Source organism: Pseudopodoces humilis, chromosome 8, assembly GCF_049639895.1.
Source record: "Pseudopodoces humilis isolate 2021_Gansu_Grassland_sample_001 chromosome 8, ASM4963989v1, whole genome shotgun sequence".
Lineage (NCBI taxonomy): Eukaryota > Metazoa > Chordata > Aves > Passeriformes > Paridae > Pseudopodoces > Pseudopodoces humilis.
Window position 1 is genome coordinate 11948063 of NC_142207.1, and position 25614 is coordinate 11973676.

General features: G+C 43.6%; 1 protein-coding gene and 1 long non-coding RNA gene across 2 annotated transcripts; both read right to left on the minus strand.

The window, feature by feature from the left end:
- Positions 1 to 1469: 1469 nt before the first annotated feature.
- LOC148183839 (uncharacterized) lies at positions 1470 to 15009 on the minus strand. Its single transcript, XR_015773128.1, has 4 exons — positions 14786 to 15009; positions 3209 to 3512; positions 1974 to 2074; positions 1470 to 1872 (listed from the first exon to the last, which is right to left on the minus strand). It is a non-coding gene; the product is annotated as an uncharacterized LOC148183839 (long non-coding RNA).
- Positions 15010 to 19690: 4681 nt separating this feature from the next.
- INHBB (inhibin subunit beta B) lies at positions 19691 to 25393 on the minus strand. The gene is made up of 2 exons (XM_005519665.2): positions 24991 to 25393; positions 19691 to 22352 (listed from the first exon to the last, which is right to left on the minus strand). Exons 1-2 carry the CDS (start codon positions 25391 to 25393, stop codon positions 21577 to 21579), a joined length of 1179 nt encoding a protein of 392 aa, XP_005519722.1. The 3' UTR covers positions 19691 to 21576.
- Between the last annotated feature and the right edge of the window lie 221 nt (positions 25394 to 25614).

Consider the following 25614-nt stretch of genomic DNA (forward strand, 5'->3'; position numbering starts at 1 on the left):
GGAATGTTGAGATGGGTTTAGCTTAGCCAGAGCTTTTCTACCCCCCAGCAAGAGAAACTGCTTGTGAGAGTCTCAGTTTTTAAAAGATAATGTCTGTGTTCACTGCAGGATTTTTCCTGTTACCAGTTTGATTTGCAATCACAGCTGAAGGCCTATGCCATGAATTATTTGCCAGTTAAGCAGTGCTTGCATGGAGGCTGCGTATTTTACACCTTGACAGCTATTACAGGCAGAAGGTAACTGGAGCTTTGACTTAAATGTAAATTATCAAACACTGAAAAGTCTGAAGCAGAGACCCAAGCTGACTTGGACAGAAGACACAACAGAGATAAATTTGCTGCTGACGTTTGATCTTTGGTGGGAGTAACAATGGTAAAGACAAAATCAAAATGTCCATATCTGCCTTACTCTTTAACAGCAGACTTTTTAATCCTTCCTGAAGACACCCAGAAAAATTATTTATGTCATGGAACAAATATTGGAAAAGATAGGTGCCCTCTGTTACAACTAATATGATTAATATCCTTGCATAATCTTTTTTTCTTAGGGAGAAGAGAGTGATCTCACTACTCCAGTCACATTGCATTGTTATATACCTTGGAAACAGAAAAGCAGGTATTAAAAAAAAGTGAAAATGGGATTTTATTAGTATTACAGATATGTGCCTCAAATTCGGTTCAGGATCCCTATAGTATCCTGTGGGTACTGTCCATAAGCACATTTAGGACCCAAGATGTTCTTCTCCTCCCTAGCAGAGACAGAGCAGTTGAACTATTTGTTTTGCTGCAGTTAAACCCTTTAACAAGCATGATGTCACTACAGTCAGCCAAACACTGGGAAATGTTTTATTTTTCATTTGTTTGTGAAAGTGAAATAGAAAAGCTATTTAGTAGATTCCCTTTGTTGATTTAATTTACTTCATATATAATATATGTAAATTTATTTATTTCATCAGCAATATAAAGCCTATTATCTGTTGGGTTTCAAGTCTGAGGTAACTCTTTGCAATCAAATACATGATTTAATAATAATTCTGTCATCAAGTGAAATCTTCCCCTGAGATAGATACTGAAAGCAGACTGCCCACATAGCAAGATATTTATTTTTTTCTCAGAGGCTTTTCAGCAGGGTCAGACCTGAAAATGGTTAATCACATTCCTATTATTTCACCTAAAGTTTTGAGCAAGATTGATTATAGCAGAGGACTCTGTCCAGCTTCCTATTTTGTTTGTGCTCCTGCCTGTGCAGGATCATGGAACAGTGTTTCTGTAATCCCCACCTAGAGAACAACATGAAAATATCAGCTTTTTCCAAAATGAGTAGCAGGAGTTGTTGACCAGATGATAAAGATTTTAATATTCATAAAACCAGAATGTCAAAGAAGAACATCTTGTATGAGAATTAATGTTTCCAAGTCATAATCGTCATTCCCAAATGCATGCAGTGCTGCTAGGGAAAGTCTTGCTCTCTCTCCTTCTGACATGTGGAAGTTTAGGCACCCACCAAAGACTGGGAATTACCTGCTAGAATTGTTCACCTCTTCTTTTTTTATTCTTGTCTATGTTGGCCAGCAAGCCAAACCAGTTTTGATTTCCATATCTTTTATTTGTACATTGTTCAATGAGGCACGGGCCAATTCCACATTAAAAATAAATGTACTTTGTCACCATCATAAACTGCACTGGCCAAAACCATAACATGCTGCTGATTAAGGCTGTGCAAATAGAGCATCCCCTTAAGCAAGAAAAATGGGCACTTGTGCTCATGGGAAAACAGGGAGCAGCCAAAGTCTGACAACTCAGCAGCTCTGATGACCCTGCAGAGGATTATCAGCTCTTCACTTTGCAGTGGAAAGATCTGAGCCTCCACAGCCTGCAAGGGAGGGGAAAAAACCCGTTTCACAGACCAAGGTGATGTTTCTAGCCATGGTTTTCCACACTGTGGGGAGAGGAAAAAATGACAGGGAATCTTACCAATTTGTAGACTAACAGTCTGTAAGAGAAGGTGACAGAGGATGGATCCAAGCAATAGGACAAGGAGCAATGGGTAGAAACTGATGCACAGGAAGTTCCACCTGAATAAAAGGAAGAACTTCTTTACTGTGCAGTGACTGAGCACTGGAACAGATTGGCCAGAGCTTTGGAGTTCCCCTCACTGGAGATATTCCAGAACTGTCTGGACCCAGTACTGTGCCATGTGCTCTGGTATGGCCCAGGTGATCCACTGAACTCCCTTCCAACCTCTCTGATTCTGTGAAACCTCAGTTCCCCAACACTACAGTATAAATACTTCACCCCTGACCTGCTCTCCAAGGGCTTGAGAGAGTCCTCTCTTGGCTCCCCTCATCTGCAGTTTTTACAGTAGGATATTGCATGACAAAGAACAAAACATTACCATCCTGTGCCGCTGTGCTCTGCATCTGCCCCTCTTGCTCTGATTTTCATACCATAAGCAGTGGGCTTTTGGTGTATGTGCTCAATTAGAAGAGCAGAAATCAGAGTTCAGTTTCCACTCTAAAATACATCTTATGTTTATAACTAAAAGCTGCAGTAATTCAAGTTGAAATTATTTTTTAAACTCTGGCAAGAGGTTTTGTACAGATTCATATTCCTATTTAGGCTAAGCTTTTTCAGGTGCAGTTCAAGCTTGGGATAAAAATTTGAAATAAACACTATTTACACTGCAGTAGATTGCATTTGCAGATTTCACATCTGAATCCATTTGATTCATATTGAATCTATTTAATCTGCATTTTTAGTATGCACACCCTTCTTTCTATGCCCCTAAGTGTTAAATTCTGTCCTAGTCATACAAAGAATTTCACATATTTATGCTAAAACTAGAAATGCAGGTTAAGGATGTTCAACTATTCTCCAAATTCTGCCATAAAACAAGTAGTTAAAATCATCACCAATACATTGATATTGAAACTACTACTTTTTCCAACAACGCCTTTCAAAATACTTTATAGCCCTTACAATAGCTGTGTGTAAAATCTGGGGGAGAGGGAAAAAAAAAAGCAAGATACAAAATATTTGTTTTAATTTAGTCACAAGCTGTGCTTTCTACTTTAACTCAGTTTCCTTTGTCTGGTTATACCTCCATTGCATTCCTTTCCTTAGGTGCTGGCCACCTGCACCACATCTTCACCAAAGGCCTCCTGTTCACATTATTGTGACTGGGATTTTAATTTTTTCCCCCTCTTTACCATTTTTTCTAGGGCCAGCTTTGCTCCTCCAAGGCAGATGAACCTTACTTCCTGCATTTTCATCGCTTTTCCATTAGTTTTTGACACTACTTCAACCTTGCCTCCATGCATTTCTTTCCATGCCATTGCATCATTTTTTTCCCCTTGAAAAAAGCAAGAAAAGATGGAGTATGGTTTCATCATCTTGCAACACTCTCCTACGCTCTGCTGGTCTAAAAGGTAGAAGCTTGAGGCTTGTAGCATGTTCCGTATGGAAGCATGAGTTTCAGTCTTCCCATCCTCAGCCTTGAGCAGTCATCAACACCTGCAGAACAGCAGATCTGTGTTTTCTTCTGAAAGCCTTGACACTAGACCTCTTTAACAATTTCCAGCTCATTATCCCCTTCCTCCTACCCTGTCTCTCCACAGTGCCAGTTTCTAAGAAGCATTGCTTGGGTCTTCAGTGCCTCTCCTCGTGTGCCACAGGTGATGGCACAACAGGTACACCCAGCCCTACCAAGGCAGCTTCTCCAGCAGCCTCTGCCTGGTTCAGCCGAGAAGTGTCAGCCTCTGGCTGGCTTGTCTTTGTGTGTAACAAATCTCAGCATGGGTAAAAATACCCTTTTAGCCTTCTCTGAAGTGATTCTTGCAAACTCACACATTTTCAGTCATCCCTTCTTGTCTGATCCATTGGCCTTTAGCTAGGCCTTAACTTCATCATTCTAAGTCCTCCTATTGACACAAAGTAGTGCATGCAGGTGCTTCCCAAGGAGTCTGACATACAGCCCTCCCTCAGCCTCTGCACAAGATAATCATGTGCCATTGGGTGTGTCACTGCTTTATGCAGCTTTGATTCAGTGGTGTTCTGCAGAATTCTGCTGCAAAGATCAATTGATCATTAACTACATTTTGTTCATAAGCTCTTTGGGGAAGCAACATATTTTGTTGTCTGCCTGTGTAATGCCTGGAGCATTAAGGTCCCTTCACACCACAGCAATGTCGATAATATATACTCCCAACTGTGCTAGGTGCTATACATAAATAGTGACACCTCATAGATTGGCACTACCATTTTTTTCTTTGTTGTCTGCTAGTCTAGGTAACAGATGATCACAAGACAGAAGAATAAGTGACCCTGCATTACATAGTTTCATGTCCCAAACACAGTTAAAATCAGGGAGAAAGGACAAGATGCTACTAAAGCAGGTAATCTGAATCACAATACAGAGTACAGTCATGATATCACCAAATTAATATCTAGAGTAATTTGAAATATTTTCTAATAAAACAGAATTAGTTAACCTGTGGACTCTAGGCATCAAGATATGGTAGGACACCCAAGATACAGAATCAAAATAAATGCTTTTCATTAGGGCATATAGCACCAACAGGAGCAGTCATGCAATATGAAAAAAAATTGACCTTCAGTATAGCATCACTGGGAGATCAATCATCAGGTATCTACTCCTACCTAGCTTCTCTTTGTGGGCCTCTCCACAATGCACAATGAAAATAATGAAGATACATCTCTTTGCCTTATTACAGAACAACGGTTCGGCTGCTTTGGGCTTTGCTGTGGAATAAACATTAATGAAGTGTGCAACTGGAGGTGCCATCCAAGCAGCACACATGGGTACCCACAAATTAATGCTACCTTCTTAGTGATAGCATACTGTTTAGGGGTCAAACACAATCAAAGCTCAGCCCTCTTTCAGGTTCCTCTGACACAGGCCATGCAGACCAGGCCGCAGAGAGGCTCAGAGCTGTGCTCACTGCTGCACACAGCCTGAGAGGGACCAGGAGCACTCCCAGTGTGCCCAGCATCACCTGCTGGAGGGACTGGCCAGCCGTGCCTGAAGCACAGTCAAGTGGCGTGTACTCGCTGTTCCCAAGCTCCTCCCAAGCATGAGATCAACATTTTAGTCTTACCCAATGAATAGATGCTTGCCAGAGGTTAAGTAAACATTTGGTGTGGTTTCTGTTAGCAGCAGATCAGGAGAATTGTCAGGGGCTACTGGCAAGTGTGGAAGCTCCTCTGCAGGGCTACCTTTCCTCTCATCTATTCCTTATTTCAGGGTATTCTTCTTAGGGTCCTTCATATTTTTGCACTGCTGCTATTCTTCTATGGTGCCTCTTACCCAAAAGCATTACACTGCAGGTATCAAAAAACCCCCTCAATTCCATAGTTCCTGTACTTTGGGGCAGAGGTTAAAAGCAAACTCTCCTGGTACCTAGCCTTTCTCATGACACCTCCCAAACTCTGCAGCAGACACAGACCTGGGATTAACTGCATCACCACAGCTACCACAGGTTTATTACACCAGCCCCCCCCCATATGGGAAGCAGGTACATGACAGGTCTCACACTAGCAAATCCAGCTCCCCATCTCCAGCAGCCTGAGGTAGGGTGTGACAGCACACCTCTGCCATCCTCATCTCTTAGGGAGCATCCCCACAAGAAGGGCACCTGAGAAAATGCAATTCTCTATTTGATGTCCTGATCACAGAAACAAAGCTTTCCCTCTTCTTCACACCACACTGGCCTTTCACTGTATCAGGGGGAAAAAAAAAAAATCTTATCTGAACTGAAACAAATGCCAATTCCATGCCAATTCTGCTTTCCTCAAAATACCCTCATAACACCCCTATTTCAGGCAGGCAAAGATGTTTCACAGTCATACAGAGGTCTTCTTCTAAACATATTACATCGTTAAAGAGGAATTACTCCAGTGGGAAAACCAGTGTAAAACAAGAAGTGGGATAAGAATCCCACCCTTCATTTCATTCTGTGTAGCTTTTTTTTCCCCCTTACATAAGCTTCAACACTCAAGTTCAAGGCAAATGCTTGCAATATTTCTACATTATCCTCAGTAATGTGACAAGAGCAATTACAGAGTCCAGGGAAGCTAAGTAACACTGCTAAAACAGTGGGTGGTCTAAAGGCTTGAATAGCTCCTGTGCGCTAACACTGCAGTGGAGTCCCCCAGACCCCCACTTTGTACCCTAGGCAATTCAACCATGCTCTGCAACACTGGCCTTTTTGTCTGGGACATTCTGGCACCAGCACTGCTTAGCTGACTTGAGACATACCCAAGTTCTTTCAGGTGGTCTGCAAAGTTAACTCACCCTTAAAGAGTTTGTCCTTGGTACCCACCACATCTCCTTCATTCTCCGTTTCTGTTGAAAGCTCTAGGCAGAAGCATGCTGAACATTTTGCAAGGAAAATCTGCTCAGAGACAGCTATTCCAGGTGCACAGGCCTTTGCTGAGTACAGCATTATTTGGGGTATTCTCTAAAAGAAATTAAAATCTACTTTTACAGTAAAAGAGCCATTTGCCATGTGCAATGTGCTGAAATACTTTGCCACAGCAAAGTCTGGTCTAAACATGTTGTTGGCCAATAAAAGGGGGGAAACATGCTGCCAGTAAACATTTGCGTGGTATGTCTTTGAAGGCTTCAAGGCAGACTAAGTGGAATAATTGTGAAGATGTATTATTTATAATACAACAAATCTTCCCCACAAGATATAGGTCTCCATTAACCTAGTACCCAACTGCTTTTAAGTGCATTTTTTAATGTGTTTACCCTGCTAAGGGAGTTATGTTTTATTATCTCCATTTTGCATTTGGGGAATTGAGGTACTGGGAGATTAATAGATTTGCTCGAGGTTACATAGCAAATCTCCAGCAAAGCACAAATGCAGACCAAGTGTCCCAGATTGTTCTTCTCCACTGGATGTATCCATCGATATGCCAGGACACATTAAAACATCAAAGGTCTCTTGTGAGGTGACTTTTTCTTTTGTAATAAAGAAGACCGATGTCATGCGAGCAAGCAATGACAATTGTATTGGAGTCAACAGAAGTTCATCTATTTACAGAAAAAACTGAAGCAAGGTCTAGAGCATTTTTCTAGCTATTCACTCCATTCAACTCAAATTCACAAATTTTTCACTGATGAGACCTGCTGCATTTGAAAAACTACCTATTCACTCATCAAGATTTAGTGATAGCCTTTACATTTCACATACCATTTAAAGTCAGATGCTGCTTCATGTCTCCCTCAAGCCAAGTGGAGCTGCAAAGGGGTTCAGCTTTTTCAAATCTGCTCACACAGTGAAGATGCTGAATGTGGATATGGGACCCTTACTGTGGTACAACGGTGTTATGGATTGTTTGTTATTGATTTTCATCTTGACTTACGGGAAGAAGTGATGGAATCTTAATCTTTTACAGTACCTTACACCAGCAAGCCTTTGGGGGAATGGTCTTATGGGGTTCAGTAGAAGACCACCTTTCTCCCCACATGCTCTTCACCAGCTCTCCACTAAGTCAGCCTCCCTGAAGATGAAACCTGTGCTGCTCTCCAGCCATGGTAGAGTTTGTGGAACTGAGAATCTCACAGAATCAGAGTGTTCTCAGTCGGATCCTGCAACCCCCTCTCCTACTCCCCAAACACCAGCTTAGTACCCTCTCCAAATCCTCTTTGGGAGGAAAATACCTCAATGAGTGCAACTACAACTTTGTATCTTTCAAGCAGATGATATGTCCATTAATTTCCAAGCTCCTGTTTAAATGTAAGTGTACATAGAATTGGAATGAATAATAGGGCTGATAACAATGAAAGCAGAATACATTGTGCTACGTATACCCTTGTCAGCATACAGATGTCATAAAGCATCCTGGTTCCACCATAAAAATGTTAAAGAACCTAGGGCTTTGTCTAAAATATTTTGGCTAGGAGCTTAATCACTTCTAAGACTAAAAAAAATCCCTTTGGTAGAGCAAAGTGAGTTGCACAAAAGGAGTTCTACAGAGAACATGTGAGACAGGTGACGTTTTTCATCAGCATGGAGAGTGGGCCCACTTTAGTTCACAAAATACCAGTGGCAGAGCCCAGTAAGTTTACTCTATGAAACATCACATCTAAGTCAGCCTCCTGACTGGAACAAATGAGATTTAGTCCTCACTGCAAAGCTGCCACCAAAAAAGCCTGCAAGCCAGTTTCATTTAGCAAATGGGCAGTACCTTCTCACAGCAGGGACAGATTTCATTTTCCATTTAGGATCAGGGACACACACAGGTAAACAGCAGTAATGCACCTCTAGGCTGTTCCATGCCTCAGCTCATTTTAAATAAAGCTACCTGAGGGAGGGGAGGTGGTTTTGAGGTGAAATACAAAATTGAGGAATTGCGGTATCTGTATCCTTCTTGAAGGTGAGCGCGACATGCAGAACATGATACTCCACCTCCCGCACAGTCTGGGCTGCTCAAGACACGATTGACATCCCCCGACAAAGATTTAAAGATTATTTAGTATCAAATGTTCACCAGTGTTTTGAACAGCTAAACAATGAATTTTCCCACTGCCTCTCCTGCTAATGATGAACGAATAAAGAATCCCCTAGGGAATTTCCCTTCATCTGCTCACGAGTGCCACTTCGCTAGTCACATTTATCTGACAAATCTTACAGATGGCTTGGCACGAGCTTGCAACAAGCACACCATCTTTGGAGCTGGGATTGGCCGCCCGAGCCATGCGACGCTTTCTGTGGCAAACTGGGCGAGCCCACAGCAGAGCCCCATACCAGCTACTGGAGAGATATCCTGAGGAAATTTACAGCTTCACCCAGCACTGTTTCAGCAGAAGACACTGATGATGACATTTCCGACACTGCAGCCACCCCATGAGGAATGGAGTCTCTTGGCATAGGAGAATTTTTTCTCAGACCCAGACAGAAAGATATCCTGGAAAATTACTCCCATTGAGCCCTTTTCCTGCTGTTTTTGTGCTGAATGCCTGTTAAAGATGAATTTTCCCCGTTAAAATAATGGGGAAGAGAATATAAAGATCCATCTGCAGACCACATTTTCAGAAAGGTTTTTGTTTGTTTTCCAACATTGTCTGTGAAACACTGGTTGAGTCTTTCGAGCTCTTTCCAGATGTGTACTCTCCTCGTGCTATGTCCCCAACTCTAATTCTAGTTGGAAAGCTGTTTGACTCAGGCAAATGAATAGCAGGATTTTAAAACAGATACAAATAGTAAAACTAGGGCTTTGTGCAATCCCATAGGTACTATAGATGGGACCGTCCAAACACAGATCCTTCTAATCCACCAAGAAAATGCCCTTAAGACCTGTTCAGAGTCAGACTTAAACCCATAAAATCCAGGAAATTCAGAGATAAGCCTGGATATCTGGACTGATATTCTGTCCTCAGTTCACCTTACTGGGTAAATGTTAATGAATGCATTTGTTTATTCCCTACAGTTCTATGCAGGGAATATCAACAATCTGATATTATGGGAGGAGGTGAAATTTTTTCTTCCGTATGTGTGTGTAGGAGTTGCTCAATATAATTTATTCTCTTTCACAATAAAACTATATAGCTCCTCAATCCTTTCAGAGCTACACAGGGTCTGTCTTATAAAGTTTTGGAGAAGAAGTCTCAAAGGAAAATCAGTTATTACAGGAAACAGGACTGATTTTCAGTACTCCACAATTTTGCCTTTCCATTCACACTAAGCAGGTATTCCAACATAAAACACCATCCAGATGCATTTCACAGAGACTCCGAACCCAGACCTTCACAGGCAACATGGGACCAAGTTTATCAATCACAAATGGAGGAGAACTGGAACATACAACACCTCTAAGAGCACTGACCCACATGTGCCTGCTGCAGCAACCTGCAGGGGCAGAGCTGTCACATCAAGTACGAACAGAAGAATGGCCATACCAGCCCATCTAGCCAAGCATCAAGTCTCCTATAGCTGGCTCCTGGAGCAAGCCAGAAAGCAGCAGAAGCAAGGGAACCACTTATGCTATTTCCCTCACATTTCTGCTAGCCTCCAGCTATTTTCAGATCAAGGTATTTCCTAAGCCAGATGTGGTTTCTAGCTACTTAGTAATCCTCCATGCATTTCTTTACACAAACTTGTCCAGTCATCCTTTGAACTCTAATAAGCTTTTAGCCTCCACAACCACCTTTGGCAGTGAATTCCTTGTGTCCACTACCAGTTGCATGGAGAACATCTTTTTGTTTGCTTTGAGCCTGGCTCCTTCTAGTTTCATTTAATGATTTTAATTGATACACTGCCACAGAACAAACAATCACTGCCCACCTTCTGACTTGAAGCATTCACTCCTACCCCACCAACATCTCATCTTCAAGCTGACGAGTTTCAGCCTAATCAAATTTTTCTCACACGGAAGGCTGTGGCAAATACAACTGAAGTATAACCCAACTATTTTTCTTTCCTTCTAAGCTCCCAATACACCTTTTTACTTCACACTCTGGAAACACCATCTTTCCCATATTAAAGGGAAGTAGGTGACAGGTTTGTAGTTACTTTTATAATCTGCAAAGTGGCAGAGAAGTAGACCAAAATCTGCAGGGCATATTATGACACGGGACTATGGTGCATTGAGCCTTAGTCCCAGTGACTTCACCAGGTATTGGACAAAGCTCACGTTACAATTTTTTTAAACTGTATGTATGTAGCAGTCATTTCATCAGTAATGGGCACCATGACCAATACATAATTCAGGTCCTGCTACAGTCACAGGATCATGTGTTTGAGCTCTAGGGGTGCTCAAGTCCCAAAGTCCTGATATTCTCAATCCAGAAACTACAACTGTGAATTCAGCTTCCAGCAGAAACATTGAATGAAACCCATGGTCACATTACCCACAAAAAAAGCACTGTACATCTTCACTACCATCAGCTGTTCTTCTCTCCCCATCCCCAAAAGACACAAAATATGAGAGAGTTTAGCCCAAGAAAAGATTTCTGCGGGATAAGAAGGCAGATGTGGCAGAGACTTTGTGAAGTCTGCTAAAGGTTTTGCTATTGCCAGCTAATTTGATGTAAAAGATATGCAGATACTATTGTGATGGGCAGCCCTATAAGCCCCTAAGATAAAACTCCCATTTATGACAAAATTCATCCCTGGTAAAAATGGCACTATTCCATTGAAATCAATAAGGTTGCACCTGTGAATGCCAGCTGTGAATTGAGTCCATGGTTCTCAAATGATGTAAAGTGCTTCAGGAGGAAAGATGCTATATTTAGGTGCCATATTATTGCTATGTAGACATTTTCATAACCCCTAATTATGGGGCTTTTTTTGCAAGCTCTGTAGTATTAACTGGATTGGATAAATATATAATTAGAGAGTGTTTCAACATGCACACTCTTGATGCTAGAAGCTTTATCAGCTCTTTCTTTTCTTCATGATCTGTTTTGCTTTTCTTTTAAAGCTGTTTCTATCAATTATGGTAAGATTTACTCAGAGCCCCAATAAAGGGTCACTGCAGACATCGCAGCCTAATAGAAGAGAACTACATTTATGTTCCAGAACTTTTCTGTTTTCCAGAAAGACACCACTGAGTTGTCATTGTATGACAACATTGCCAGAAGCTAAGCCAATCAGGAAAAAAAAAACAAAAAACCACAACAACAAAACAACAGAACAACAGCAACAAAGAACTTTTCAGAAGTTTCCTGACCCCAAATTGTTTATAGGTTAAGCATTTCTACTCTTAACAGCTTCAACAGAAGATCTGCTGCCCAAATATTTGCTGGATCTCTCCACTCTTTTGCTGGTAGACAGAAAGGAAGGACCCACAGAGGTTCTTCACATTCTGCACAGTGCCAGTGATGCACAAACAGCTTCAAAGATCTACGGATAGGATGTAGATACAGCCCTGTCTAAAATGCCACCACTCTAACAAATTACTAATTTTCCCGACTGGAAAAAGGCAAGCTAACTTTTTTTATAGCATCTGCTTTGTCAAATTAAAAGATACTATTAATAATTAAAATCCAACTAGTCTGACAGGAGTAAAAAAACAAAAACAGAAAAAAAGTAGCACCTGCATTTTCCTTTGTAGGTGTTGAAGAAACCTGCATAACCATTTATTGCAAACCAAAAAAAGTCCTAAACAAATATGCTTCTTGGTTTTCTGATCAGGTATAGCAAATAAAGTATCAGATTCTCTTAGATGTGTTTATTAACATTTTCCTTTTGCACCAGCTTATATCCAGTGAGAATTTGAAAAGCTAAATTACAAGTATAAACACTTCAAAACAGATGTTAATAATGGAAAGAATTAAGAACATTGCTAGAGTGATACAACACGGATGCTGCATTATTAAACAAATGGCTCACAATGGTGTTATGACATGAGTCATAATGCCTGATGCCGTGAACATAGTGCAGAAAAGAACAATAGCTATCACCAGCTACAGAAATACACAGAGCACCAGGAGCCTGACTGCTGACTGATCTAAAGCAAGGGGTTTGTCTACAAGCCAACATGATAAACTCACACCTGGTGCAAATGAGTGCAACTGAACAGCTCATGGAGTAATAGCACCTTCGGCTAAGGCTCTGATATTGCACCAAAAGTACTACAGGCTTTGCTCTGTACAGTTTTGAAGTCTGCTTTTGACTGTAATTGACTGGGGAATTCCAAATTCGTAGGATTTTGAACCTGCTTTCCACAGGTGTGAATAACTGGATCTGGCCCTACATTACCATCAACAGCTTTTTAAACCCAGCAAATAACAGAGTACATCTGAATTGTTTTAACATTCAATATCACCTCAAGAAAGTCTACCGGAGACAGCAAACTGCTGGCCATCAGCACAAGGACTGGTTTGCCATTCCTTTTGTTGCTTTATCTGCTAACAGGATGGTAACTGGTGATGTTGAAGAAAAAGATTACTCTGAGAGCTGGCACATCCACAAGCTTAACAAACAAAGGATGGAATCAAATCCTGGAGTGCATTTACAGCATGTGCTCCCCATAATTAAAAGTCTATTTGCAGCATGCAAAGTAGAAAAAGCTTTAATTTAGGGCAGAACTTAAACACAGCATTACTTTCCCTGTTTGATGCAGTAACCCCATTCAAGGGGGTACAGCCTAGGAGCAATGTTCTCCAAGACGCACATGTCTAAATTGTCAAAAGGACGGGAGGAGAAAATGAGAACAAAATAAGTGGAACCCACCCATAAAATGAAATATAGGGCTTGATTCATTGTCACGCACTGTTAACACAGTGATTCAACCACTGTGGTACACAGCTAAAAGAAACAGGGCTGGTTTAAATCCTGCATCTCTATGCCTATCACGTACTTAATAAGAAACACTCAGCACAGAGACTTAGATGGGTTCCACTCTGCTCAAGTGCCACCCAAAAGCTCCCAGTATAGGAAGCATGGCCAAATACAAGGCAAGTGGTCAGGGCACTATGGTATTCCAGCCCTACCTCAACTTTCACACTGGGGACCCCTGGCAGCTGTCCTAAAGGTAGCCTCAAGGTTGCTCCAAACTGTGCTAAAGACCAAACCAGTTTCTGAACTATTTCAAAACACAAGTTGAGCAAAAGTGGTTTGCTGCACTCTCATGGATGTGGAGCAGGCTAGAGCAGAGCCACATCTGAGAACAGGCTGCCTCTCTTCAGCCATCACAAGGACACCTACATACCTCATACTGAATGCAAGACAGCTTAATTACCAAGAATCAGGTACACAAGAGACAAGAAATCTACTCAAAATAGTCAGTAGCTACACTGCATTACCTCCAATCTCTTATCAGGATCCCCCAAAATAAATTGTATTACAGGAGCATTAACATGGCAGAAGACAATTTGCTTGGATAAAGCCTTGTGTTTCTTGTCTGTGTGTTTACAGGTGAAATGGTGCTCACCCATGCAAACATACCACCCTGATCAAGCCAAGCATACACAATGCATGTAAGGCATAAATAAATACTTATGAGTCACTGATAACCACCTCATAAATTATATGGTCTTAAGAAGTATCACTGCTAAAGATAATGCACACAATTGGATACAAAATACACATACACGACTCTCATTAAGACAGATAACATTGTTTGTTTCCTTTCACAAGAGCCCAAGGCCTTAATTTATAAAGTCCTCATTTTTGATAACCTTGGAGTCCCAACAGCTGAGGATCAGTTCCAAAATCTGACACAAAACCAGGCCATATGAGACCAAATGAGATTGCAGAGGATACAGTGAATAGGATATGGCACGTGGGGGTCCAAAAGTCCAAGAGCCCAGTCTGCTTCAGCTCACAGAAGCCAGATGCAGTATTATTTATAACCCTTTATCTTCAAATGGATAAAGCACCCAACTCTCCTACCTCACTCCTGCTGCACTGCCCTGGACCAGCTCCCCCATCACCGGGTGAGTAGCTCTGCTCCAGCTGCAGGAAAGTGCAGCTGCTGCAGCTCTTCCACAGCTCCTCACAAACTCCTCTACAGAAACGGGCACGAGCCACTCCAGCCAGCAAAGTGAAGAGGGGCGAGATGAGTCCAGCAGCCTCCACTTAGGCAAAACCTAAACGCCACTTTGGTGCCACTTGACTGACACAGCCCAAACACAACGTGTTTGTTTTGCTGACACATAGGTTTAAGTTTGCTCCCCAGCCACATCTTCTTTCCCCTTGGATACAATAGTCATCTTCATAGCACTTATTATAACATATTGCAGCAATAATGTGTAATTATCCTCAAAAACAAAGCAAAAGCTCAAGATAAAAATAACAGGCACTGAGCACACTTACCAGCTGGAGGAAGGCAGTGAGGCAGCACGAGCTGCAGCCCTAAAATGGCTGTGCTGTAGCCTGATTTCAAAGGCCAGACTGCAGGAGAACACACAGAAAGGTGAACCCTCTTCAAAAGCAGGTCCAAAATGAGAAAGAGCAGTAGTACACAGATTCTGTGGAGGTGTCCTTAGGTAGAGAAGTGCCTCCCCTGGGGCCTGTGCGCTGGCGGTTAGGTTCAATGATTGCATTTGGGCCAGGGCAGAACTACAAATGCACAGAACCTGTGAGGGCTGATCTTTTCTGAGGAGAGGTGCATCTTCAGTCATAGCTTTCACCTGGGTCTTCCTTGGTCTGACCTAGGGAAATCAAATCAGTTTCCTTCTTACCTTTTTTTCCTTTTTTGCTGGATGTGTTTCCTTTGACTTTCATGGACTCATAGAATGGTTTGGTTTGGAAGGGACTTTAAAGATCATTTAGTTCCAAGCCCCCTGATATGGGTAGGGATATCTTCCCCTAGACCAGGTTGCTCAAAGTCCCATTAATCTGGCCTTGAACACTTCCAAGGATGAGGCATCCCGAACATCACTGGGCAACCTGTTCCACTACCTCACCACCCTCACAATAAAGAATTTGTGCCTTACAGCTCATCTAAGCCTATCCTCATTCAGATTAAAGCCATCACTCTTTGGCTATCACTAAATGCCCTTGTAAAAAGTCCCTCTCCAACTCTCTTGTAGGCCATTTTAGGCACTGTAAACCTTCTCTTCTGCAGTCTGAACAACCCCAGCTCTCTCAGTCTCTCTTCACAGGAGAGGTATTCCAGCCCTCTGATCATTTTTGTGACCCTCCTCAGGATTCTTCAACAAGTCCATGTCCTTCTTATACTAGGGGCTCCAGAGCTGGATGCAGACTGCAGGTAGGGCCTCACCAGAGTGGAGTACAGGGGCAGAATAACTTTCCTCTGCCCACAACAGATACAGCAGAACCCTCTACTTCCAAGATTTCACAACAATGTAGCCTGAAAGCAAATTATGGTGGTGGGGAGAACAAAACAGTTTCAATTACCAAAAACTGAGAATCTATGAATTTAACAAAATATTGGTTTAAAATTCTCAATGGCAGATCACAAAGACAGTAAATCTGATCAAGTATTAAAAAGCTGTGCACATATCTCAGGGCTCTGATGGCTTCGAGATCTCTCAGGTCATGCAGTGGATATGTGTGTGTGTAAAAGCTTGACGTCTCTGCTTTGTACAAGGAAGGCTGGTTAGAGCTGCACACATTCCAGGAGGGCCTCTGTTGAATTGAATTGGCCAAATCAGATTAAAAACGCAATATCTATGGTGAAGGCTGCAAGCTGCCTGCTCAGAGATTCCACTGATGTGAACCAGAAGTTCCTTGCATGTGGTCAGGCCTTAAATTTGATACTGGAATTTAAAAACAAATTAAGATTCCCATGTAATATTGACTGGTTTGTTGGGTTGTTTTTTCTTTTTTGTTTTTTTTTTCAGAGTAAAAGATTTTACAGTATGGAATGCTATATGCAGTGGTTACATGAGTCCAAGTAATTGTACCAATTATATAATTTGATATAATTGCACTAATTACATAAACACATAATAATGAAATATAAGTTATTCCAAGAGCTAAACTGGAAGAACATTAAAGAACCTAAATCTGCTCCCACTTACTCTAGTACAAATCAGAAACAATTCCCTTGAAATCAATGAAGTTACCCAAATAAAATTGGCCCCTACTGTTACAAGCAGGCATGTAAATCCAGCTTTTAGTTCAAGGTTACTGACTGGGCAAGAAAATGGAAGCTACTGGGGCATTTTGCACTGATGCAGATTGTTAATTCCTGGCCAAATTCCAGTGTATGTAGGGAGATTCATGACAAAGTTAGATGTCTTCTGCTCTTGTTCTGATCTGTCACCCAGCATGTGTGGGTTTTGCTAAAACTTTTAGCTGCTGATTCCAAAGGAAGAATTACTTTTTTAAGAAATAGTGAGAGCTGAGAATGAGCTGGGCCCAATCAGAAATTCCAGAAAACCGGATTCAGGTGTGTCTTTACTCATATGGGTGCTAGCTTGAATTACAGCTGCAGACTTTTGGGGAGTTACTGGAGACTGACATCAGCATTAACTGAAACAGACTCCCCTCTTAGACAGAAATTTGTATTTCCGATTAATTTTGCAAAATATTCTCCTACCCTTCCCGGCAGAAACCACTTCATACAAAAATTATGCTTACAAAGGACGCGTTCGGTGAGGGGTTTCCCTCTTCTCCGGTGGCAGGGCAAGTGAAGCAATTAATTTTCAGCTGCTGTGTTCATCTCTCACAAGTGACAAAGCAAAGAAGGTGAGAGCTGGCAGTTCTGGAACAGGTGTCTATTATGTGTGGAAATACATGATGTATGCAGAGTTAATCCACAAGTGCTCTGTTGCATCACATCATGACAGTCACCCTGTTCACACCATCCTCATTAACAGCAGTGGGAGGTCCGGGATGGGGTTTTGCCTGTGTTAGAATATTTTAAAGGATGAAGATTTGCCAGCTACAGAGATTGATTCTGTCACATGATAGCAGACACCGATTTAGCATTTAGAGAATCGAGTTCAAAGCCTGTCAAAGACAAGAGAGTCACCAAGTCACATTTGGGTGGGGGGGTATGGATGTGACACAGCTGTTTTTTGAGGTAGAGTACCTAACCTGGTATAAAGCAATGAAACTGCATGCTCAGTTTTATGAGGATGGGAATGACAGATTGGAAAACCCCAAAATTTTTGAAAAGCAGCCATGAGGCTTGGGCATCTCATTTTTCATTTTGCCTGATTTCAAAAATGCAGGAGGTGGAAGCTGCACAAAGCGGAATTCCAGCACTCCCCTGTAAAAAGCTGGAAATAGCTGTAGCTTTGTCACATCTCTGGAAAACCAAAATCAAGCTCAAACTGTCTCAGATTGGTCTCACAAAAATAAAGATTTTATTTCATTTTAGCCTTAGAAATCTGTGTGACAGGTTGCTATCAGCACCAGGATACAAGAACACCTCACTGTCTGTAGAATGCCCAGAGCAGCAAAGGACTCCATGCTGCAGAAAACTCCAAGCATGTTCAGTTCACATTGATTTCTAGAGTCTCTTTCACACAAAATAAAAGGACCTGGGAGCCTGGACTATGATCCAGCTCTTCCTGCTCCCAGATGATGCCGCTTACACTATCCTGATATTCATGTTCTTCCTTGCATTTCTGTTTCTGTCCCATAAACACCATGACTCTAGCTACAAATCAGGGAGCAGAGAAGGCAGGGACAGGGGAAGAAAGCTGGGAAAGACTTTTACCAAGAAAAGAGGTGCTTTCTGATGGCCTCTGTGAAAGAGTTCAGGGTCCCGAGCTTGCTTGTGGGTTTGCAGCAGGATGCAGAGCACAGCCTGTTCCTGCCCCTCACTCCTGGCCAGCCCAAGCTCAAAGCATCCTGGCTGCCAGCAATTCCTTGTTCCCCAGGTCCAAATCCCTCACCGGGAGACCCTGATCTCCCCTCCTGAGCACAGGAATCCCAATGCCCAATGCAGGGTTTGGCTTTGACCCCAGGAACCAAACACTTCCAATTAAGAATGAAGCCTCCAGGGCCTTGCAATGGGCAAGACTTCTTAATCTACCCCGCTTTTTAAAGGGCTGCCCAGTCTTATTTATAATGATGATGTCATATTAGGACAAACATGCCTTCAGAGTGAAGGGATGGGTATTGGCCACCAATTTCAAGGGGAATTTATTGAACTCATCAGTTGCACAGCTGACCTGTGGTATGAAAACCAGAGAGAAGGCTGCTGAGAGGTGGAGCAACAACAGTGAGTGGTTAGTGGCTTTGACAATCAATGTGCAGTTCGAGGTGGTGAGAAAGCTGTGAGATATTCAAAAAATTCTATCTGGAGGACAAAGTTCTGAGAAGCAGATTGTTGACACAGTTACAGCAAATTACTCTTCCAGGTCTCCCGTTTAACCCCAGTGCCTGGCTGTGAGGAGACCTGGGCAGAGCTACACCTGAATGTGAATTTTAACTAGAACCCATCATTAGCTGTATGATCTTGCTTCTTCAACACTTTCCAGGTTTCAGGGTCAGATCTAACATTTGCTAAGTCAACAGAGGTCCTTCTGTCAGCTTCAAGCTGGCATTTGCTCATGTGTCCAGGAGGAAGAATTTATCTGTGTAAATCAATTAAATCAATATCTGAATATATGTGTAGCTGACTACTTGAATATTTCTCAACATTTTTTGAGGGCTGGTTAGTAAAAGGGAGATATTTTACTAAAAAGAAAAAAACCAAACCCTTTTCTTAGTGTCACCTAGTTTTGGGAAAAAAAAAAAATCAAACTTACTATTGATCTTTTATTCCTGGAAGTGCTTTCCATGTATTTTTTATACTTCTTCTGAGCAGTCAGGGAGTGACCCAGAGAAGAAGTTACATTCTTACACAGCAGGTGAACCAGGAACTTGCTGTAAATGACCTGCAGGTATGCGGAACAGTGCCGTTCCTGTGCCCAGAGCCCCTGCGCTGCTGCAGAGACAAAGAAGCAGATGCTTACATGTATAGACAGCAATAAAACTGGAGTGTAACATTTTTAGGATCGCAGCTGAGCTCTCAGACAAGGCTTTCTGCAGTGACTAATACGACTACGGTCTAATGCGACAGTTCACCGTCTGCAGCCTATTCAGTCCCGAAAGTAAGTGAGTTCCTCCAGATGTTACACACTGAAAAAAAAAAAAAAAAGAAGAAAAAAAAGCGTACATCCAGTTTTCAATCTTTTTTATTTATTTAAACTGTACACAAATGTAAAATACTTCAACAGCAAATCTAAGTGAAAATTGTTTGGTTTAAATTATTATGGAACAGAACCTAAAAGGAACTTTATTAAATAAACATAAAAATTGAATTTAAAGGATGCACATATTGTAATGTATTCTACAATAGTCACTTTTTTTTCACTCTACATTCCATGTGCGTATGGTATAGAAAAGACACTGAATAGAACAAACAGAATCCATTTTGTACCCTGAAACAATTGGTAGGCCTTGTGAGGGATTGCTCAGTATGACTACATGATATATGATGGCTTTGCCATCTCATAAAAATTATAACTAATATGTTGGCCTCTTTGGTTCCAAAATTTATGTATAATACATTTAACTGTATTCATTTTTTGCTGCTATAAAAATAACATTTTTTTTCAAATGGCAGTTTTTGACTAATCATGCAACTAAATCAGTGCAAACATTAAAAGCAATCATTCGCTTTAAAAAAGAAGCAAAAGATTTAATTTCAAGTATAAAAAAATATAAAAAAGTCATATCATAAGTCCAGTTTTGTCTAGTATGGGTCAACACTTTAAATTGCATAGCTCATGCGGCACCTGTTTACCTAGATAGTGAGCAAAGATAAGTGCACTATCAAGTACCACTTTTCAAGGCATTGAAATTTGCAAGTGCTATTATACGTGCATTCAAGCAGTTTGCAAGTGCTATGCTGTATCATTATTTTCTGATCTTTATGGCCATCCTTGACACCTCCTGGTAAGGAAACTGAAAGCACTCTCCTCTCTCCTCCTTTCCAAGACTGTAAAAATGTTCCTCGCCTGTTATTAAACGCACTGCATTTCCCAGAACGTCTCCACTCTGTCGCTGTCACTCCTCTTCAGGGTTCATTGGTTTAGCCGTGGTGGCCATGGCTTGTTTGCTTATCCCCCACGTGACGTAGCCTTGCTGAGTCCCCCATTGAAGAACACAGATTGCAACTTTTGACTTTTTGTTCTTCGAACAGTGAGAGATGCCAACAGTCAACACAGTCCAGATATGGTATCGATTCCCTTTTCCAAGACACAGCAGGTGTAGCCAACCATGGGTTGCTAGTGGGCAGTGAAAGCATCGGATCACGCCAGCCCAGCTTGTGACTCCGCAACGGCCAGGTGTTAGAAATACAGCAGTTTCTTACATGTCTGTCCCTTTTTTTTTCTCTCTCTCTCTCTCTCTCTCCCCCCGATGGAACCACATGATTCCTTGCTGGAAGTGCTGTAGGAAGAAGCGGGTATCTGTGATGTTTATGTTTAGATAAATTTAAATTAAGAGGAAGTGATCGCCTCCCAAGGCATGTGTCCTGCAGCTTCCTGCTAGACCTAAGAGGTGACAGTCAACTTTTTTTTTTTTCTTTTTTGTTTTTTATTTAATTTTCTAAGTTTGGTCATTTTGACACCTGCGTGCAAGAATACGTTGTGTTCTCACAGTCTGTGCTTTTGCCTGAGCAAAGGGAGCTCATTTCGGTCTGGCTTCGCCGGCAGGCGGGGAAACAGCTGCTCAGCCGTTCACTCGTACTGGCAGGCATTTAGGTCCGTCGTCACTGGTCACTGACTTTCTGTGCTCATGTCCCCTTTCTGAGCTGCTTCGTGTGTGTGTGTCTGTGTCTGTGTGTATGAGCGCATGTCTGTGTGCGTGCCCACATTTCGTGTGTGTGTGTGTGTGTGTGTGTGTGTGTGTGTGTCTTTAAGATATTTCATAGCATTAACTTATAAGTGATAGAATATATAAGTGTCCATGATCCACAAACTGCCACTGTCCTGACACCAAAGTGAAATGATTATTTTTTTTCTTTTTTTTTTTTTCTTTTTTTTTTTTTTGTCAAACTTTTCCACAGTGACTTTCCAACACTGATGCCTGGATACACAGTGAAACTTCCTCCAACACCATCTTGTACGGGAATGTTTCTCTCTCTCTCTCTCCCTCTCTCTCTCTCTCTCTCCCCCCCCAAAACACACCTTAAATCAAGCACAACCACATTCTTCCACAATCATATTGGGAACGTCCCTTTTCACAATGTTGTATTCATCATCAAAGTACAGCATTGACATTGTGCTAAGTTTGGTTGGAATGCAACAGGAGTTCACGGTGCCCGGGTTCAGCCCCCGCATTCGGTACTGATTCACGACAGCGGTGTGAAAGGAGGAAGCCGACCCCGGGACACCGGCCAAGTAGGCCGGGCAGCTCCCTTCACAGTAATTCCCATAGTAACCTGATGGTGCTATGATCCAGTCATTCCACCCAATGAGTCTAAAGTCAATGTAAAACTGTTGCCTGCAACATAGATTGGTCCTGCCATCGCACTCCAGGCCTCTTTTCCGGATCCTGTGTTTGTTATCAGCGAGGCGGGCTTGCACCACTAAAAAAGGCCGGTGGGATTCCTCCCCAGGGTCCACATAAATTGGCAGCACTGAATACTCTTCACAGCCCTCACATTGAACATCCAAGTTCAGTCTCCTTTCTCCTCTCTCAAACAGAGCCTGGATCGCCTCTGTCATGGGAAAAGTGTGCCAACCACTTCTTTTGAGATCAACTTTCTTTTCAACCACATTCCACTTGTTGCTAGTGTCCGGGTCTTGGAAATAGACTTTGACTCTTACTTTTCGCCTGCTGCCTTTCTCTAAGACATATGGAAGCAGCTTCAAGTAAAGCCACAGGCTGGCTTGAACGACAAACAAGTTCTGGTTCCCTTCATTCGAGATGAAGAAATAGAGGCGGACTCTAGATGAGGCCAGATCGTCTGCAAGATAAGGAGAGATCAGCGAGATTAAGTCAAAAAGGAAATGTTATCTTGTGTGCCTTTCTGGATTCAGGGACAACGCTAGAGCACAGCAGATCGAGCGAACGGCAACAAGGCTGTGCCAGTCAGAAGGCATGCACTGCATCAAATATCCCAAATTTGCAACTAGAATTAATTGAAAAGGGGACTTCCCACAGCAACCTTCAACACTGGACTGCATTCGGATGTGTCAGATCCACAGACATCACTAAGAGCTTTCCAGAATATATGTTTTTTCCAGAAAGCCAGATTTAAAGATGCTACAGCAGCACCTTGAAAAAGACCGGCACTAGGACTAGGACTCTGCTATCTCATCAGTTTAAGAATAGTTTTAACTTTCAGCTACCTGCCAATTCTCATGGGGAGAGCTCCTTCAATAACCACTAAAACGCCAATGCCAAACCAGGGATTTTGTTTCGATTTGCACATATTCTTGTCGCGGTTTAAAGGAGAGGATTCACGAGACAGAACGGAAAGTATTTCAGTAATGTGCCTGCTTGTCCAACAGATCAAGCTAACCCCCACTTATCTGGTAGAATATCTGCTATTATTAATCATTTCAATCTCTGCCTTTTCTCCCCGAAATGATGAACTCCCATACGAGGCAAGGCAGTGAAGCGGTTGTTCCCGCTGTAACGCCGTTATTGGCTGTTCTCAATACGCTTTTCAGCAACACCAGAATTAAAGGAGAGAAATTGTCACAGAAAACCAAATGTCACCAAATGCCTGACATAACCCCTTATTTGTAAACAGAAGAGCCTGCTGCATGAAATATTTCAGAAATACCAGCGGCCTTCCTGCAATTTTGTACTGTAAGTCCTAACTAAATTTGGCGTAGGTGATAAATGTGCTGGCCTTTATGGCGGAGACCGTAATTCTGGTCCCTGAATCAAAGCATCCCAATTGCTATTTAAAATTATTGCTGGAAAGGCATTTTCTCATCTGCCCTTATCGGTTTTGCTTCCGTCTGTACAGAGCTAAATGTAGATTTTTTTTCTGCCTTCCCTAAGAATCTTTAGCATTTTTGTCAATCTCTGAATGGGATTTTTTGCGTAGTCGGTGTCTTCATTTGTTACCCTAGATGCCTTTCAAATGTGCCTCCAGAGCCCATTCAGTACCTTGTAATAGTTCAGTGACAAAAATTTTCACTGTGTTTGTCTACGTTTTACATAAAGTCAATTTTGGAAGTGTTACAAAAGACTGCGATTGACTGAATACCAAATGGAAGTACAAGCCCACCCCCGATTTCCCAACAACATCCTATTAAAAAATAATAACCCCCAAAATGTACACTAAGAAAGCCTTTCGCATGTTAGTAAATACACAACTTTTTCGTAAACTGTGGTGACAGTGACAGAAAAAGAACAGTACGGTGCTGCTGCACCGATCCACATCACTTGTGTTGTGTGAGATTGTGTGCGCTCATAAATTTTGTATGTGAATATAACAAGCATATGTATAATGCAACAGATCCCATAGATACTGTAAATGTATATGCCTTTGGTAAGTGGGAGGGTAGATAAAGAAGATGAGTGGGCAGCGTACAGGATAGAAAGAGATTTATTTTGTGGACAAATGATCTATAGATGCCACAAGAAGATAGAGAGAGAAAAATGAACCGAGTGATAGAGTGATGAAGGAAAGGAGAGATGGGCAGATAGACAGGAGAGAGGTAATTTGCAGGGTGATGGTGTTCCAGCCAGATGTGCAAAGTTCACAGGGACAGTGGTTAAACTACTGGAAAGCTGTACCGAAGGGATTCGGTGACACATAACTGCAATGGCTGGACAGGACTGAGATGGCTGGTATCGCGGGGATGCAGGGCAGTTAGTGAAAGGACTGACGGACAGACAGGAGACAGACACACTTGGTAGGACACCGCATGCAGAGGACAAACAGACAAGGCCAGTGCTGCAAATGAAAGCTACATAAATGGGAAACAAACGGAAACAGAGGATGGGCAAATGCAAGCCTCAACAGACAGATGCAGGCAGTGAACCAGATGAATGTGCAGGGCAGACAGACAAGGCAAGGGATGCAAGAGATGGAGCGGGACAGGCAGAGGAGGGACAGTGGGACACGCAGGGACGGAGACAAGCCCCGGTGCAGCTGGAAGGACCGCCGGAGGGGAGCCGGGGGCAGAGGCTGCGGAGGGATGGAGGGACAAGAGAGAGGAGTTGCAGGGCGCAGCCCGGGGAGAATCCCGGGCACAGGGGCACAAGCAGGGAGGCGCGGGCAGGGCCAGGGCGAGACCGTGCGGGGCAGAGGGGAGAGCGAAGGAGGCTGACGGCAAGCGGGTGAGCTGGGAGGCCAGGTGCCTGTACCAGGCAGAAGGACAGGCAGGGTGCGCAGGAGGCCAGGCAAGGGCAGCCGGGGGACTGCCAGGGGTCAGGCAGGCGGAAAGAGAAGGTGGGCAGGAGGACAGGCAGGGCGAGAGGGAAGACTGACAGAGGTCAAGCAGGGGGACTGACAGGGGTCGAGCAGGGGGAATGACAGACGGGGCGAGGCAGGACAGGCGGGGAGCGCGGCAGGGCAGGGGCCGCGGCGGGTCGGGCAGGGGAGCGCGGGCGGCGGGGGCGCGCGGCCGGGCGGCGCCCACCTGTCTCGGCGAAGCTGATGATCTCGGAGACCGGGTCGTGGGCCGGGGGCCCGGCGCTCGCCTGCCCGTCCAGGCTGGGGATCTCCACGCGGCCGTCCTCCCGCACCTTGCCGGCGTGCAGCTTGCGCAGCGCCGTGACCATGGCCGCCTTGGGCACGGCGTGCGTGATGTTGGGCCGGTCCCGCATCTGCAGCCGGCTCAGGATGTGCCTCTTCACCGCCTCCAGGAAATCCCCGTCCACCTTGCCCGGCTCCTCGGGCCGCCGGAAGCCGCAGGAGGTGCATGTGTCCTGCGGGGAGCCGCCGGCGGGGGCCGGCGGGGTCGGGGTGGCCGCGGCGCCCAGCAGGAGCAGCCCGCAGGCCAGCAGCGCGGCCAGCACCCCCCGGCGAGCCGCCCCGTCCATGGCGGAGGAGCGGGGGGCCGAGCTGGGGGCCGCCCCGGAGCGCCGCAGGGAGCCCGTCTGCAGGCAGGGCCGCTCCGAGCGCTCCGCGGCGCGGAGGGGGCGGTGGCAGCCAAGCTGGGGGGCCGCAACCGCTCCGCGCAGGGGGGGAGCCGCGGCGGAGGGAGGGGGCGCCCGGGGAAGCGGCGTGTGCCGCCCGGGAGGCGGAGGGGGGAGGCTGCACG